Source organism: Histoplasma capsulatum (assembly GCF_000150115.1).
Source record: "Histoplasma capsulatum G186AR genomic scaffold supercont2.4, whole genome shotgun sequence".
In the NCBI taxonomy this organism is placed as follows: Eukaryota; Fungi; Ascomycota; class Eurotiomycetes; order Onygenales; family Ajellomycetaceae; genus Histoplasma; species Histoplasma capsulatum.
Window position 1 is genome coordinate 2,200,325 of NW_025544804.1, and position 15,930 is coordinate 2,216,254.

Consider the following 15,930-nt stretch of genomic DNA (forward strand, 5'->3'; position numbering starts at 1 on the left):
TTCGAGCATGGGAACAGTTTCAAAATAATTCATGGAATACATTAAAGTCATAAAGAAGCATTTTGCTCCTGGCCTAGTTCGCCTCAACCAAATACCAAAGTCCTGACTTCAATGCTCTCCCTCTCAGGCGCACCGGCAGGAGTTCTGGGATCGACAAAAGCAGTATGCGGTACCCGTTTCCCCGGAACATCCTTGGAATCCGCGCATTTCAGCAACAACCTCTCATCATTCGTCATGCCTGACCAGTAATGCCATTCCTGGCCATCCGCATACTTAATAGCAGCCGTTTCCCCGTTTCGGTTGGGATACCGAAGCTCGACAGGCATGATGTCCTGATCACTAACCGATGTTGCCTTTGCAAAGGCAAGAGGGTATGCTTGTACGGGCCCATTTATTGGGCGCCACACGTTGATGATGCGATAGCGGCCCTTCAGAAGTTGCTCTGATTCCTCTGGCAGGTGGTACCTAACCCGCGCCTCTGCCGAGGCCGGGGTTTGGTCTATATGTGCTTTCAAGGCTGGCGTACGTTTGGCACCTGAATGCGAGCGGCGGATTGTGTGGTCGAAGATGAAAACGCGATTTGCGCCGGGAACGTTGTCGAGAATCAGCCTCTCAACCTCTGGATAGTACACTGACTTTATGTTCTCCTCGTCGGTGAAAGACGGCTCCGCTGCGGAGTGAATGTTTCCGAGAGCCTCAAAGGCGTTGTAGTCCAGTTTGAACTGAGATTCATTGTGACGAATGTCAGTTATTGTGACTGAGTGGCCATCGTCATGGTAGTTGCGAGTTTGCTCCCCTTGTGGAGTCTCAACATATTGATATGGCCGAGATCCGTCACTCGGAGGGATCGAGAAGGAGATCTCCGCTTCCACAGGCCCACGGGGGACGTAAGAAGTATCCTTTTCAGAGACAGACAGGTGAGTTGAAGATTGGGCAACAGTCGCCGTTGCTGTTGAAGACATAGCGAAAACCGGGAAAGACTATTGGGATAAAGAGGGGGATATAGGAGATACAAGGAACTGATCGTATTAATGCTGTTGGAAAAAGTAGAGCTCTATGATGTGAAAGTTAAAATACAGAAGGTTTAATGGGTAAGAGTTCCTCTTCCCACCCCATGAGGGAGGTATGGAATTTATATTGAGCCGTCCACTCGCACGGAGGCGATGGAGAACAGAGATATTAACTCCGTTAAGAACCACTTCGTATACATCCCCAGTCCTTTGAAATCAGATATGGATTTGTCAGCAAGAGTGACTACACAGCGCAATCATTGACGTCACCACATGCATCGGCAAGTTGATTGGACGGCGAGCACGCAGCTGTGGGCGAGGGCAACATGTCAATTAGGGGGATCGGAGAGACATGTGATGCCCAGGTCTGGGACGTAGAGGGGGAAAAATACGAGGTTCTAATTCTCCCTAGAGCCTGCCATGGCCTAAGGTGAAGTCAGAATGGTGTGATGGGCGATGCTAGTAGGGAATAAGCTCAACACAATAACCCAAGATTGGCAGCCTCTTGAATGCATCTCTGTGCGCCCCAAGTCGCTCAACTCAGGCAGGCCAGCAAAGGAGCTGCTAAGCCCTCACAATCTGCTTGAAACAGTGGGCTGTGAGTCAGCACAAGGATTCACCATGGGATTTCTGGGAGGCCGTGTCCATGTTCTTCCACCCGCGTTTTCGCTCTTCTCGAGCCGTTCGCGCTAAACCCAAGCGGCTAATTGGATTATCACGTGATCGTGGTCAACTGCTCATCCGTTCATAGTAATTTGTGCTCTGGAGCAACTTCATCACTCCTGGAGATGAAGATACATATCTGCCGCAATTCGACCACCTCCTGCTACATCGCATCCTCGTTTCCCTCCGGCCCAGACCCTGGAACCTGTCCTCCAATCACCCCGTTCTCCAACCTGCCTGTGCTGTGACGGCCTGCTGCATTTGCAGCCTCGTTCCTCCCGTCCCACAGACCTCAGCAACCCCCAAAACTTGTTTCAAATACCAAATATCTAATCGTATATTGCTCGTAATTGTCGAACTAGCTCCCTATAACTGGGAAATTCGTCAGCGTTGATCCGATCCCAATCCCTCCCCAGCGAAGACTCTAGATTACCCCGACCATTAAAACACCGCATCCTCGACCCGACGGGCTTATCTGATATCAGTATTATCTTTACGCGCCGTTCTATAGCTCTCTTGTCGCTATTGTACACCTTTTATAAGCCGTTATCGGGAGTCATTCATACTAGAAGCTTGTCGAGGAAAAGCGGTCTCCAGGATTCTCCCTCCGCTTCGGGTATGTTTGCTCTGTTTGTCTTTCGTTCTGTTGAATTAACTCATTGTTTTCCTGTCATGGCCCCTCGCAACATCTGCCTTTTCTCGTCCGTTGCATCTGTCTCGTTCATTCATCTTATTTTCTAACTGGTTTCCACCAATAGGTTATGTGTGTCCTGTATTTATTTGGCTTCCGAACGACGTATCCTCATCATTGATCCATGTGCTCGATGCTATCACCAAGCACCACCAAAAAGCTCCGTTCCCTCTGATGGTATGTAGATACGATCTATTCAACTCTCATATTCTATGCCTGAACCTTTCGATAATAATGTCTGAATAATTGTGCACTTCCATTTTTAGCCTACCAACTATTCCTAATTTTGCTGTGTTTAGAATCTCATATCTGAATGCCTTGATTGGTGACACTTTTCCCAACGGATCCCCATAATCTACAAAATCTAATTCATACAATACCATGCCGATGGCATATTCCCCGCGTCCAGTTTCTCCAAATACACTGGCAGGCCAATCTCATGGGACAGGCGGAGCCCAACCGTACATGATGACATCCAACGCTCGAAACCGTTCGAGATCACCCCCCTCCAACCCTCAACCCGTCTCGAAGCGTGATAAAAGACGAAGTGCCCTGCAAGATAGGGTGCACGATCTCGCCGAAACATTTAGCAACGAGCGCGATTACTATTTCCGCAAACAAGTCCACGATCTACAAAATGAAATGGCCCTAATTTCCAACTCCCAACTATATGACACGGAACCGTTGAGCGACTCGCCGGAAATGATCTCGGAACTCGTTGAGAAACTCTCCGCTGCTGGACATCTGGTAGCTGAAACAATTCCATCGGGCAAATGGTATGCCAACTTTGTACAGGAAATGAATCAAATGAAGGAAGAGCGAGATCTAGAACTCGCCGTACTTATGGTAAGCGAATGCATCCCACTCACTTTCGCTCTCACCTCTCTGTGCTCTGCTCTCCAGAGGAAACCATATGTCCAATGTACTGACGAGCATTCCATAGAATCGTCATCGTGACCAATTTTCAAGAATTAAGCGGGAACACGACTTCAAAATCCAGTTCGCACACCAGGAATGCGCCAAACTAGGGGAGACCATCAGGGAGCGATTGGTTATGTCAATTTCACAGAAGAAAAACAGACTAATGAAGGAGAAGGAACAACTTGACCTTGCTGATACCAACGCCCTCCTCTTGCATCCAAATCAATTTTCTATCGCCAACCCTTCAAGTCCCGGGGGCCTGCAAAGTAACCGCAAAACCCGTCACACACGCCACAGAGTTGATATGGACGACATGGGCAATGGAATTGGATCAGAAGCAACCCATAAGCGGAAACGGAAGGGTCCAATGGACGACGATTTCGGTTCCCCCGCGCGCGACGGTGGCATGTCAACGCCCGCAGACCGAACAAAGGCGCGGATGACACAGCACCAAAATGCCGCCAGCTATCACATATCCTCCCTCTTCACCGAAAAAGAACTGGCAATGCACAGCAACAGCGCCCACGTCGCCGCCCTTCACTTCCTCGCCGCCTCCAAAAGAGCAAAACAAACTTCAACCCCAGGCACAAACGGACAGAACGCTGCCGATGGCGATGACCTAGCTGGCTCTGGCGGCGACGGAGGCAGCGGCCAGGAAGACACCAGCGCGGCACCCGAGATGGAACGAACAGCCAGCCAGGGCTACCACGCCACGCGCTCTACACGCAACACAGGCACGTCGGGGCTAACGCTACTAGGCGAACTAGCTGACAAGACAGCCACAAGGCCCAACCTGCCGTATTTCATCCTCGGAAACTACCACGCGCGGCCCAATGGGTCCGGGTCGGCGCCGCCGCCACCGCCACTCATGCCCGATGAGATCGAGGATGATCTCGCCCGTATCGAGAGACTTGCCAGCAAACCGCGCGGCTGGATCGACACGCGTCTTGTGAACGAGCTTGTGGACGCGACGCACGATCACGAACATGAGCATGGGGAGATGATAGATGGAATCTTTCTGGAAAGTTCAGAGAGGTTTGGCTCGTTGCATCCGGACTTCCCTGCACAGATGGATGTGCATTTGGTTCGACTGTATCCGCGTAAAGAATCCTGAAAAAAGAGATAGAGAAGAAAAGAGGGATAAAAATAAAAATAAAAACAAAAACAAAATAAAAACAAAAACAAAATAAAAACAAAACAAGAAACATGCAATTACCCACTCCCCATCAAACTAATTAGCTGGTCTGCCGCTCGTTGAAGTTTTGGTACAGGATTTTTCTTTTCAAAGTCTTAATTTTTTGTGCAAAGCGTCGGGCAGCTGGCGATTACGCGTAACTGGAACCTCGGCTTGGCGTTGTAGTACGAGACAGGGAGGGACCTACTTGTCCATACAACCCACAAGGAGAAGAAGGGGATATGATCTGTCTTTCTCTTTTTTCTTCATTCCTTTCTTATTTATCATTGTTTCGTCACCAACCTCCTTTTTTGTAGTACGTTGTATTTCTTGGGTCTTTTTTTTTTTTTTTGTTTATTGTACTTAAAGTTTCCTTCGTGTACTTCAATCATGTCCATTATACTCTCTGTACGGTACCTACCATTTCTCCCGATATTCCGATATTGGTCAGTGCAGTACGGGGTTCGATTTCAAAATTTTTTTCTCATAACTACTAAAAATTGAAACAGAAATCTCGATACTCGTGCAAAGGAGGGTCGGTCATACTTGGGACCCTGGGCGATGTTTAGTGAGCAAGTGAGCAAGCCACGGGCATTGATCATCTCTGAAGCCCCCCTGAAGGGCTAACTAAATACCACTGTTAATTAAGGGATGGAACGGCAATACTTAATACCCGTATAAATATTTCAGTTTCAATTCCCAGTGCGAGTCGAAACTTTTGGAACCGACCTCCCTACATGTTGCTATACTTCCTTTATTTGTTTTTACATTTACATCTTCTATCTGGCGAAGTCAGGAGTTTGCCAGAAGAGAGGGGCGGTCCCAGGGGGGAGAACGAGGGGGGAAGATGAAATTTATTTTCATTGCTTAGTTAATATGATATTTTTTGAAAACATACAACTGCCCAGCTGCTGCTTAAGTATAAACTGAAAGTGCTTTGTGGGTAAGAAGAGATAATTCAAACCTTCTATCGATGGATAGATAGATATGCCCTCGAAACGCTCCCAAAACATGCAGGATAATATACAGTTGCCGCGACTAGGATTTGTGCTAAGTGCAACACACTGATAAATAGTAGTAATAAATAGCGCCGGTCAGTCCCTTTCCCCATATGAACCAAAGAAGGAAGAACGAAAACATCAAAGTGTAAACGAGTACTCTGTATTAATGGTAGTGAAAGGGTTTGGAATTGTTATATTAAAAAAACAGAATTACGAAGATAGATGATATTTCGTGCTTCAAAAAAAAAAAAAAAAAAAAAAAAAGCGCAAATAAGACCAACTGTTGAACAAATAAAAAGTAATTATAAAAATTAAAAGGAAAAACTCCGTATGAATATCTTCGAGGGGAATCTTGTCGCTGCACTAGCCATAGTAAAATTTCCCTAGATTTCATTTTCCATCCCATATTTCGGGGTTGTTTTTTTTCCCCTTGCTTTCTCCCTTTCCAAAAATAATAGAAAAGACGAGAAAGGCAAGGCAAAGCAAAGACAAAAGAAAAGACAGGAAAAACAGTTAATCCCCTTAAAACTCCAAACCAGCAGCCACCATTCTCTGTGTCGCTTCTGTTCCGTCAGTGGCTCTCCTCCTCTTCCCTCCGCCACCCCACGACAACTACTGCGATCTGCGAATAACAAATACGCCAACCTCTAAGTTTTTCCCAAGACAGGATCCATCGGCATCTGCCCTATTCCGGAGCCCCTGGAAAAGAGCCTGCAAAAGCGATGGGCTAGATAAATCCCGATTCGCCGGCTTACGGCTACCCGGCGAAAGCATGAGGTTGGTTGGAAATTGGTAACCGGCCCGCCAGTAACCATTTAGGATGTCCCTCGCCCTTGGCGTTTCCTGCTGAATATACCATTCAATCCACGATTTGCGATCCATACAGATTTCACCCTTGGCACCATATACCACGGTAAAACGAGAACTGCGAGTCGGTGATGGGCCGGCCATTAAGGAGTCTCGCCGCTTTAGGTTTTTGCAGAGCTGCATGATATTTTTCTGCATAGTTTCAAAATCATCCATTTCAGCGATGGCAGGCATAGAGCCAAGAGCTTTGCTAATGTCTGCAGACAATTCATTGACCACAACCATTTGACGAAGAAGGGGGTCAAGGATTGGACCCAGGTATTGATTTTTGAATGTGCGGGCGCCTTGTTGGGTTGGATATATCAACACGAGGTTGCCGCCCTGAGGCGACAGTTCACGCAGGCGATCCACGAGAACGGACGGACCAGTGGCTGAGAAAAGATTCCGGTATTCTTGAGGTGATGGTGGAGGAAGATAACGTTCGACTATGGAGATGTGCACACTATATGGGGGTGCAATTGGTGCTGGGACACATGGCAAATCCTGTGAAGTGGAGTCACTATGATAGGCATATGCAGGAACTGGAGCACCACTAGAAAACACAGTCATATTGAAGTAGTCGTCATCTGGAGACATTCGGTTTGGAGTACCGGGTGGAGAAGTCGGCAAATTATTTAAACTGAATTTCGGGGGCACAGCATGAATAATGTTGATATACGGGGATTGGTCAGCTTGGAGTCGACATTGGATTTCCTCGACAATTACGCTGAATGCAGAAACAGGGGACGAGATTGGGGTTTGGTCGATAGGAGGGCATGGCAGCGTTTGAGACACCATCTGTACAGCTTGACCCGGTGTTTTCGAAATGTTAAGTGAAGACACTGCATTGCTCAAAGTCAGTATTTGAAAGTTACATACGGGAAAAGAAGACTGAGTTATAGGGGACCGACACCATAGCAAAACGAAGGGGAAACGAAGGGGAAACGAAGGGGAATATACCGGCAAGTTCAATCCCATTTTTAAGCCATAACTTCGGATCGTCATTAGCGAACGAATTCTGCTCCATGGTTGGTTGTATGGCCCCATTCGATCGTACGGTCTGTGAAGTCGAGTCTGGAACTTGACCATTGCTCCCCTTTGGAGAATGTGAATCCACGTTCGTGAAATTGTCTAATTGTGATGGCGAATGTCGGTTGGCACTCGAATGTATATCAGAGATTGGGCTATCCGATTCCGGATTCCATTTGACAGATCCTGTTTCCTCGGGAGGTGTAAGAGGTAGGGAGAGAGAACGGCTGTAGGGGAGCGAAGAATGTGATTCAGAGAAGGCATAGGATGGCGATGGTGTGTGAATAGCAATGGTGGATGGTTTGCAAGTGATAAATGGGGGTCTTGCAGAATTTTGAAGGGAGGAAGTCGGAGGATTAGGTGTTCTTGGGGAAGTGGCTATGCCTAAAGATTCGAAGGACGGCAGCTGCAGATTGGGGCTCTGTCTTGAAAGGAGTCGCATCATGGGTGATGGCTCTGTACGGAGAGACTCGCAAGAGGAGCTACGCTTTGAAATCATGGAGGACCCTCTGGGAGTCAGGGAAGAATGAGGAATTCGATTGTTCTGGACCTGTTGCGAGGAGGAGATGAACGGCAACAGACGCTGCGTTTGTAGGAGTTGTTGTTGTACTGTAGTTGAGTCTTGTATTCCTAGGGACGATGAATCATTGGACTGATCCAGAGCACATAATCTTTCAGCTGCAGGAATTGGCCCTGAGGCATCGCTGGTGATAACACTACCCAGTGGTTGTTTCATGACTAGCAACTCATTTCAATATCACTTTCCACGAAAATTCACGAGTGTGCTGCTGAGAGATTCATTTGACGAGCAAACGACGAGAAGGGCGGTTGTCCGAAGTCCAACAGTCGAGCAGTTAAGTAGTCAATTCGACGACAAAATGAGGCGGGCTTCCGGGAGGGACACAAGCTCGAGGCGTACAGCGACGGAGCATGAGAAGAAAGCCGCCGTGTAACAGAAGCGAAACGGTCTAGAACTTAGGCAACGTTCTTAAGAGGAATCTCTTTCTGAGGACGCCCACAAAGCTGGATAGAAATCGTAACTTGACAACAGGGTGGAGAAAATGGATGTAATGAACAAGCTAGGTGAAGCTACGAGCTGCAACGGTTTGCGGTATCGAAGCTGGAGCAAGAAGCAAAACTGGGAGGACTGCACGTATCGCGTTGGAGACAGCTAAGAATCGGCGTGGAAGCGAGAGGAGGGAAGTTGGAAGACAGGATGGAGATGAGGACGGAGGTGAGGATGAGGATGAGGATGAGAAGATGTACCACAAGTCAAGAACAGCGGCGACAAGGCCGGGCCGCCAAGGAGAAAGACTGGGCCCTGGCCTGGCCTGGGCTGGGCGGCGGCAGAATCGGGCAGGACTGGCGGAGATCAGCGGGATGGGCTGGCTGGGGCTGGGCGCGGTACGGTACGGTACGGTACATTATGATACTATCCGGCAGTAACGGTACGGTAAACATCCTAAGAATAAACAGCAGGTCACGGGCTGCAGTTTTGACTTGGCTGTTTCAACAACAGGTCCTGAAAATCACCCACGATGGAGTTGATAATGGGCGGTACATGGCCTTACCCTGGACACGGTCATTATTCTGATCGTTAAAAGCAGCCGTCTCCAGTCCTGCGGGCCCCTATGCCCCGGGAGGAACCCCTAGATCATCGTGGCGGTGACGGCGGCTACTCGTTTTTGGCTGCGCCAGAGCCTATTCTCATTACAGAGTACTCTGTAATTTATCATTATTATTGATACTCTACGATTCCTGGGCGCTTGAAACAATATCCTCCATGCTGTCTGTGCCGTACACAGCCACAGGCTGAAACGTTAAGACATGCCTGATATTTCGATTGACGACAACAGCCCTGCCGTTATGGGGAGGCAGAGTTACCGAAGCAGCCGTCGAGACCAGTCTAGATCATGCCGGCGCAAAGGCCCGCAACTGGCACTTGTGCAGTTGTGCGCGGTGGGACTGGGGCCCCAATGCTTGTATAAATCCTGTGCTCCGCCGTGTGTCCCACAACATGTTTCGAGTTGGATGAACGCGGGTTATTATTCCGATCGACTGTGTGGTGTTCGGCGTTCATCCCTTCCCAGCGACCAGTACCCGGATCCCGTGACTCCAGAGAAATGTCACAATCAATGAGCCAAACAACCATTCCAAGCTGTAAAGGTTAGGTGAGAAAGGGCAATAGAATGCCTGGAAATTCTGCGAGCGATTTCTTCTTTTGGTCTGGGTTCTTGTCTTGTGTAAGTTTATTCCCGCCACCATTGTGTGCGCCGGCGAGGGAGGGACTAGACTATAAAAATAAAATAACATGAAATAAAATAAACTCAAATCCAAACATATTTTGCCTTCTTGAAACCCGAACCTGGGGCGGGGGATGGCCGAAAACCTCGAGGCCGATTGCTTTTAGTCGGCTCATGTTTATTCTTTAGTTAACTAATTGACTAACAAGTTGACTAGTTGCTAGTAGTTGGTTGACTGGGTGTTGATTAGCATGGGTTTAGAGAAGAGAAAGCCCAACTTTCAAGTTGTTTCTTCAAAACTTCAAACTGGAGCATCTGAGTTAAGAGAAACTACTCCCTGACATTGGTGCTCGCTCGCATTGCTGAATACTTTTGCCACGAGTGCAGCCACCAACCGTGGCATAATTCACCATCCGCTTTGATAAAGTCGATACTATGGCTATCAAGTACAAGCACATAGTTACAGAGAACTCAGCGATCCAGTAATTCAGTAATATCACCTGATATAAAAAGTATCTCAACCATCTCTACCCTTTTTGCCTGTTACGAATTTTTGCTCCAAAGGGAAATCCACTTAACCGCGACAAAAATGCTTAGAGCCTCCTTATATATCATAGGATTCCCGAGGGCCTCTGAGACATAATGGACATTGAATGTTTCATATTATACGAGCAGCATACGGACAGTACACGGGGATCTTCCGTGGCATGATGATATCCGTGCCATCATGGTCCTTGTCCGGGGTCCTAACGATCTAAAGGGTCTCTATGACATGATGACAGTGTCTAGGGACGCCCGTGGGTGCCATGATGGGGCTGCCTTTGGCATGACAGATAGATGTCTTGATACTTCGCATATCATTCGCCGTCGCACGAACCACTTGTTGGTCCCACCACGCCACGATTTTCACAACTTCGTTTCTCCTAACTTAATATGCTTCATTATTTTTGTTTCCTTAATTATTCCAACATATTGACTATATTTAGCCTTTCTTATTTCTTATTTCTTTTACGTTCTGTTTTATTTTTCTTTTTGGTAATTTTACCTAACTAGTTCTATGAAAGCTTCGCACGATGTGCCACTTGTCAATTAAGTTCATATTTTAATTTTCCAAACAAACTTGGTATCAGAGACAAAATTTAATTTTAAAAGTCTTTTTTTCTGAACTATGATTGCGCCCATATAATGGTTCCGTCCGTATCCTGACCATATCCTGCAGTCAGTAAGGAGGTAAGGCTGGAAAGGCATGTAGAAGTTAGTTTGCACTTCTCTCCACAGCTTCAAGCTCCGGCTGCTCGGTTCCCATCCAATCGTGGATGTGTCCCCAGGCACCCGTAACAGACCCGCCCATTGCTATCCTATGCTTCCCATTTCTTATTCCCTCTTTTGGAATTTGGGTTTCTGAGGGGCAAAAAGAGAGAACGCTCGCTGTGGAGAAATCCGCAATAGTGTATCACCCCGGCTTGGAAAGCGAACAGACGGCACCAAGCCACACCAAACCCTCGTGCGATGTAGATGCGCCCCAAGTACAGAGGGGGTTCACGGGGCTAATAAATAAGAAATCCTAACTTCCCGGATCATCTATTATGCTTTCTTGGGACTTTGCCTGCTTGCCTGCCTGCCTGCCTGCCTGCCTGCCTGCCTGACTCCTGTGGTCGTCAAGGACTTTCCCCACCCACGCATCAGTGTGCTCCCCACTGCCCGCCCGGACCCCAATTGCCCCCACCCCGCTCCTTAATAAGGGCTACTTCAGCAAGTTGAATATTTTGGGGTAAAGGGTCAAAAGATATAGCGCACCAGTCCATCAGGTCCGTAATACAAGGGCGGGATCATGTAGGCGAGGTCGAGGCCCATCCCGCATCCCTCACGTTGAATAAGGACGGGGGTAAGGTAACCCTTCTATGGTGCGATAATGGGACTGGGGACTGGGACTGGGACAACCTCGTGGTGCAAAACTCTCCACGATTGCCGCAACAGGAAGTTTTGAGCTGTCGAGAGCTGGGTTGGGATTCTTCGAAGGAAAACGACAACTTGGCACGGCGCTAGTTGCTGGAGTTGGGCTGAAATAAAAAATCGGACCGCGGGGTGTTCTGGATGCAAATCGGCCCCTGCGTAAGTACTCTGTACTGTACCGTACATACAGACACATTCGATAAATATCTTGACGATCCTAAGTGAGATTTTTTTTCCCTTTCTTTCTTTTTATTTGAGAGATGTGGAGTTTTGCAACAAGAGTTTAATTTAGGGTATTACATGCATAGCGATGAAAAATTCATGACAGCGGGAAGGTCTGATTTGTCCTTGTCAAATTTCTCTGAAGGAAAATAGCCTGATCCAACGAGCAAAATCTCAAGGGTCCGATTTGCCACTCTGGTCTTTTTCAATGACAAATACTCTAGTCGACAGGAACATACGGAGGAGGAACTGAATAGTTGATTGACCTACTCTAAGTGCCTACCTAGTCTGCAATCCGCAGGCTTGTCCTGACAGAGGGTTCGTAGCAAAACTGTAGATCAGGGAAACAAGCATTAGCTGACGGGAAGTGATACGAAAATGGGGGAATTTGCAGCCTAGAAACAGGGGCTAGTTTTGGCGAATACATAATCTGCACAATCATCACGTTCTCGAATGTTGAGTTCGATTCTACAGTTCTTTGAGCTTTGGGAAGAGTAAGTTATGGGAGGTAAAATGTCCCATGACCAAAATTTTTTGACATGGCGTCCTACAAACTTGTTCGTCTGCCCATGTGCTGCGTAGTTCCGTAGTAAAAGCTGCCAGGTTCTTTTTGGCTACCCATTCTTGCTCGCAACCATGCAGGTGCAATAGGGGGATAAATTTCCCCGTCCACAAAGTCTGCCGGAACTTTCCCAGCAAATCCCTCCATCTCAGCTCTGAAGTTTTGATAAACGAAGGGAAAGGCAAAAGAAAAAAAGGAAAAAAGGGCAAGCCCAAAGAGGAATATACGAAGAGCGCAAGCGCACAGATCTCTTGTTGCATGGATTCATCCCTGTACAGCCGCGGCTCAACCCCCCCTCGCATCAACAAGTCACGATCCCACCCTGCCAGTTCTGCTTAATTCGCTTCAAGTTCTTCTGCTGTATCCTCTCCTTCTTCTCCTCCTTCTCATCCATCATCTTTTAATCTCTCGCTTGGCAGCTACTATTAATAGGGATTGTAGAGCGGAAAGAAATTGGCACAGCGGCATGGGACCCAAGGAGAAAATATGTAACGCATGCGGTCGAGCGCCGCATACTCGGGATGGTAATTCCTCCGCCCAACACTTTGCACAGAGGAAAATTATTGAGGCTTGAGTTGGCTGCCAACCAAATTAAAGCTCAGCCTAGCTCGCCATTTGCTTTAGATCCCGAGAGAGTGAGACTGAACTCGTTGCACCATGCTGAGCAACGATGTTACCACGGGATTCGGCTTCTCGTGGATGTGGCTGCGGCGCCGGCAGTGACCCGGAGACTCGCATTTGTTCGTGCTGAGGCACGCTTTCTCGAAACCACCTGAGATCCCATATGGTGGAAGCAAGGTATAGCGTCCAGAGCTCCCCCTTGCTTCTTGGACAAAACGAGCATGCCTTCTGCCAAGAATCTAGCGTCCCTTTTTCTCGGGATGCAGGTTCTGGGTCCGTCTTTATTGAGCCATAATCACACTTGGGCTCGCTCTTTGAAAACCAAACTGGCCGGTTCTTGCGAGGAAATTTCAGCCCTAGGGCGAGGCACTGCATGAAGTAGGCGGGAATAAATAAATTACCGGGTCAAAATTGGAGTATCGGGTTCCAAGGGGGATTCATAGGATGATTGGGGATATGACTCAAAATCGATCACTCGGCTAGCTGCGCGCGTCCACCTACCTTCCCCCTGCCTCTCAAGGCTTCTGGGAGTTCCGCTTTTTGGGTTGAATGGTTCGCAAAGCTCGAGGCTAATATTGTCAAGAACTCCAGCCAATAGCGGGCTAGATCTTGCTGGGTTCGTTACTGCTGAGGGGAAGTGCCCACATGATTCGCTAGATAACAAATAAGGCATAAGAGAAGTATCACAGATCGCCTGCAAGCTTCTCCGCTTTGCCTGGTAGCCTGATATAGAGGTGCACTCTGTCGCTGCGTGAAAAGCTACTAATAAAACTGAAATGCATTTGGCTCGATTTGGACTGAGGCGGAGTTGCAACATGATGATCATGCCAAAAAGAAGCGCGCCTGCTGCCCGCTTAAAGTTCGAGTCCGTCGGAACGAACCATTTAAATTCATCTTTAAACTGATGGGAGAGTGCCAAGCGAGGAGGATCAATCACGATCGCCCCATGTGCGGAGAACATTTACCGAGATTTGGCGTCGCCTTGCTTTTTCCAGCTTTCCGTGACGACTATTTATTATTGACCGTTTCATGCAGGGCAATTGGTCCCCATCGACCCATAATTCTGGGGCAAGGACACGCAATTCTGTCTCCCGCCCATAGGAACTTGAGCACCAATCAATGCCAGCCCCACCAGCTCGTCAGTCAGGGCATGTTGGTAAAAGTTATGGAACGACATGGTTCGGTGTATTCTGCTGTAATCAACAAGAAAAAATCGAGAAAGCTAAGAAGCAAGAAACCCCAAACATATCGAGGGGAAACATGCGCCACAGGTCTATTCCTTCCCTCACACCTGAGACTAGGTAGGATCGCAACGGCACAGTTCTTGGCTCATTGTGTTCTCAGCGGAACCCTTGCTTCTCTTTCCCGCCTTGTGAGCTCGGATAACTAACCTAGGAGATGCAAGTCTGGCTTCTTTGAAAGCGTTCTGCCCTCTCTATCTGTGCGTCTGTCACACCACGGGAGAGCCATTCCCCTCTTGGCACGTATTGCTATCGATGCCCTAGATTCCCGAATGAATTTCCCGCACAAAGGTCATTTCAGCTAGAAATTCCCCTTGGACAAATGGAGCCTTTTGTTGATTTCGTGGCTTGTAACCAACTGCTTCATACATCATCCCGTGTTGTCGGGTTAGAAAGTGCCAGCAATAATGGGCTCTAAGAACTCAGAAAGAGTGTTTGTTTGTGGATTTTGTTGAAATTTCTACCTGGTCATTGAGTTTGACTGAGAAACACAGAAATCCTAGACTGCAGTGCCCCTCGGCACAGACGTTGTTTGGCAAGCCGACTGATAATATCCAAATGGTATAGCCAAGTTGTGATACTGTCTCCTCCATTCTCAGTCGCGCTTAGTACTCACCAAGAGAACATGAGTTGCGGTTCACAAACCCCGCTCACAGCTTGCTCAGCAGGCGTAGTGAGAGTGTTGCACTGTTTGGATTTCGAATCCAAGGCTCAACAAGTGAATGGCTCTATTGATGTTATTCATTCATCCATTGCAAACATATCTCTCAAACTTGGTAACCTACCTAACGGGGGAACGCCAAGCTTGTCACAGGTTCATATTATTGATCGCCACTGTATCAAGAATATCAAGAACTCGGGATTGTTCGGGCCCCTGCCATGAACAGCAAGTGTTTCCGAGCATCGTCGTGTGTTGGCACTGTTCACTTGTGATCCCATCTACCGTTGGTATTTCCTCAGCAGTATGAAGATGAAATGTTTTTGTTGGGAGAGGTCCGGATGCTGGCTATCGAGACCAGTCATCTTTCAATATCGCACGAATTCCCTTTGAATTTAACTTGGCAGATCAGAGAAAAGAGTTAACAGGGAACAGAAAAGCACAGGTTTACCAGCGGGCGGTGAAAAGCGCATAAAAGGCCCTGATCTATGTCTGGTTGACCTCTATATTTCTCTATCTGATGTTTTATGATCACGCCGGTAATAACGTACTGTACGAACAAAACAGGTACCAAAACAGGTTACCTAAGTGGACATATGTGGGCTCCGTTTCAGAAAAACAAGTAGGTGGATAACGCTCTCCTTTCTACCCTTGGTGAAACGTTGCGGAAATAAAAAGGAAACAAGATTGAAGGGAGGCCGTACCCAGTATGACCTAAGCACGGCCGTGCGAGATGTTCTAGATGCTCTTCAGGAGGGCACACGACAATAAAACGGAGGTTCTGTGGTCTCGTCTTTGTTGTTCGCCGGTCCGTGTTCATGATCCAAATATACTATACATCATAGTATGCAAAACAAAAGCGGGTTCGTTCTCTGCCCTCCAAAAGTGGGACTGTCCAAGTAATAATAAGCGAGATGGAATGTCAACCATGGATGATTTATGACTTCCATCATTTTACCAGCAGTTTAAGAATTTATTGTATAATAAATTTGTGTAACCGTCCTGCATGGTATCTGTATAATTCCCAGCTATGACAGTGTTTCACTGGCAAAGAAGAGCTCCAAATTTGAAATGATGTTTCCGGCTTAATTGACA

The 15,930-nt window shown here is 47.6% G+C and overlaps 7 protein-coding genes across 7 annotated transcripts; 3 read left to right on the forward strand and 4 right to left on the reverse strand.

Annotated features, from left to right (window-relative positions):
• Positions 1-83: 83 nt before the first annotated feature.
• HCBG_03778 (uncharacterized protein) lies at positions 84-962 on the reverse strand (the record flags this gene model as incomplete). The annotated part of the gene is made up of 1 exon (XM_045430827.1): positions 84-962. The coding sequence occupies one exon, from the start codon at positions 960-962 to the stop codon at positions 84-86; it is 879 nt and encodes a 292-aa protein (XP_045288970.1).
• A 1,427-nt stretch (positions 963-2,389) lies between these two features.
• On the forward strand, positions 2,390-4,455 carry HCBG_03779 (uncharacterized protein; the record flags this gene model as incomplete). Its single annotated transcript, XM_045430828.1, has 3 exons — positions 2,390-2,541; positions 2,631-3,210; positions 3,308-4,455. The coding sequence occupies 2 exons, from the start codon at positions 2,746-2,748 to the stop codon at positions 4,397-4,399; spliced, it is 1,557 nt and encodes a 518-aa protein (XP_045288971.1).
• A 1,617-nt stretch (positions 4,456-6,072) lies between these two features.
• On the reverse strand, positions 6,073-8,071 carry HCBG_03780 (uncharacterized protein; the record flags this gene model as incomplete). The annotated part of the gene is made up of 2 exons (XM_045430829.1): positions 6,073-7,148; positions 7,267-8,071. The coding sequence occupies 2 exons, from the start codon at positions 8,069-8,071 to the stop codon at positions 6,073-6,075; spliced, it is 1,881 nt and encodes a 626-aa protein (XP_045288972.1).
• A 1,170-nt stretch (positions 8,072-9,241) lies between these two features.
• HCBG_03781 (uncharacterized protein) lies at positions 9,242-10,287 on the reverse strand (the record flags this gene model as incomplete). The annotated part of the gene is made up of 3 exons (XM_045430830.1): positions 9,242-9,493; positions 9,785-9,813; positions 10,263-10,287. 3 exons carry the CDS (start codon positions 10,285-10,287, stop codon positions 9,242-9,244), a joined length of 306 nt encoding a protein of 101 aa, XP_045288973.1.
• An 18-nt stretch (positions 10,288-10,305) lies between these two features.
• Positions 10,306-11,624, forward strand: HCBG_03782 (uncharacterized protein; the record flags this gene model as incomplete). Its single annotated transcript, XM_045430831.1, has 3 exons — positions 10,306-10,375; positions 10,857-11,104; positions 11,379-11,624. 3 exons carry the CDS (start codon positions 10,306-10,308, stop codon positions 11,622-11,624), a joined length of 564 nt encoding a protein of 187 aa, XP_045288974.1.
• A 1,294-nt stretch (positions 11,625-12,918) lies between these two features.
• Positions 12,919-13,311, reverse strand: HCBG_03783 (uncharacterized protein; the record flags this gene model as incomplete). Its single annotated transcript, XM_045430832.1, has 1 exon — positions 12,919-13,311. One exon carries the CDS (start codon positions 13,309-13,311, stop codon positions 12,919-12,921), a length of 393 nt encoding a protein of 130 aa, XP_045288975.1.
• A 1,273-nt stretch (positions 13,312-14,584) lies between these two features.
• HCBG_03784 (uncharacterized protein) lies at positions 14,585-15,060 on the forward strand (the record flags this gene model as incomplete). Its single annotated transcript, XM_045430833.1, has 2 exons — positions 14,585-14,610; positions 14,745-15,060. 2 exons carry the CDS (start codon positions 14,585-14,587, stop codon positions 15,058-15,060), a joined length of 342 nt encoding a protein of 113 aa, XP_045288976.1.
• Between the last annotated feature and the right edge of the window lie 870 nt (positions 15,061-15,930).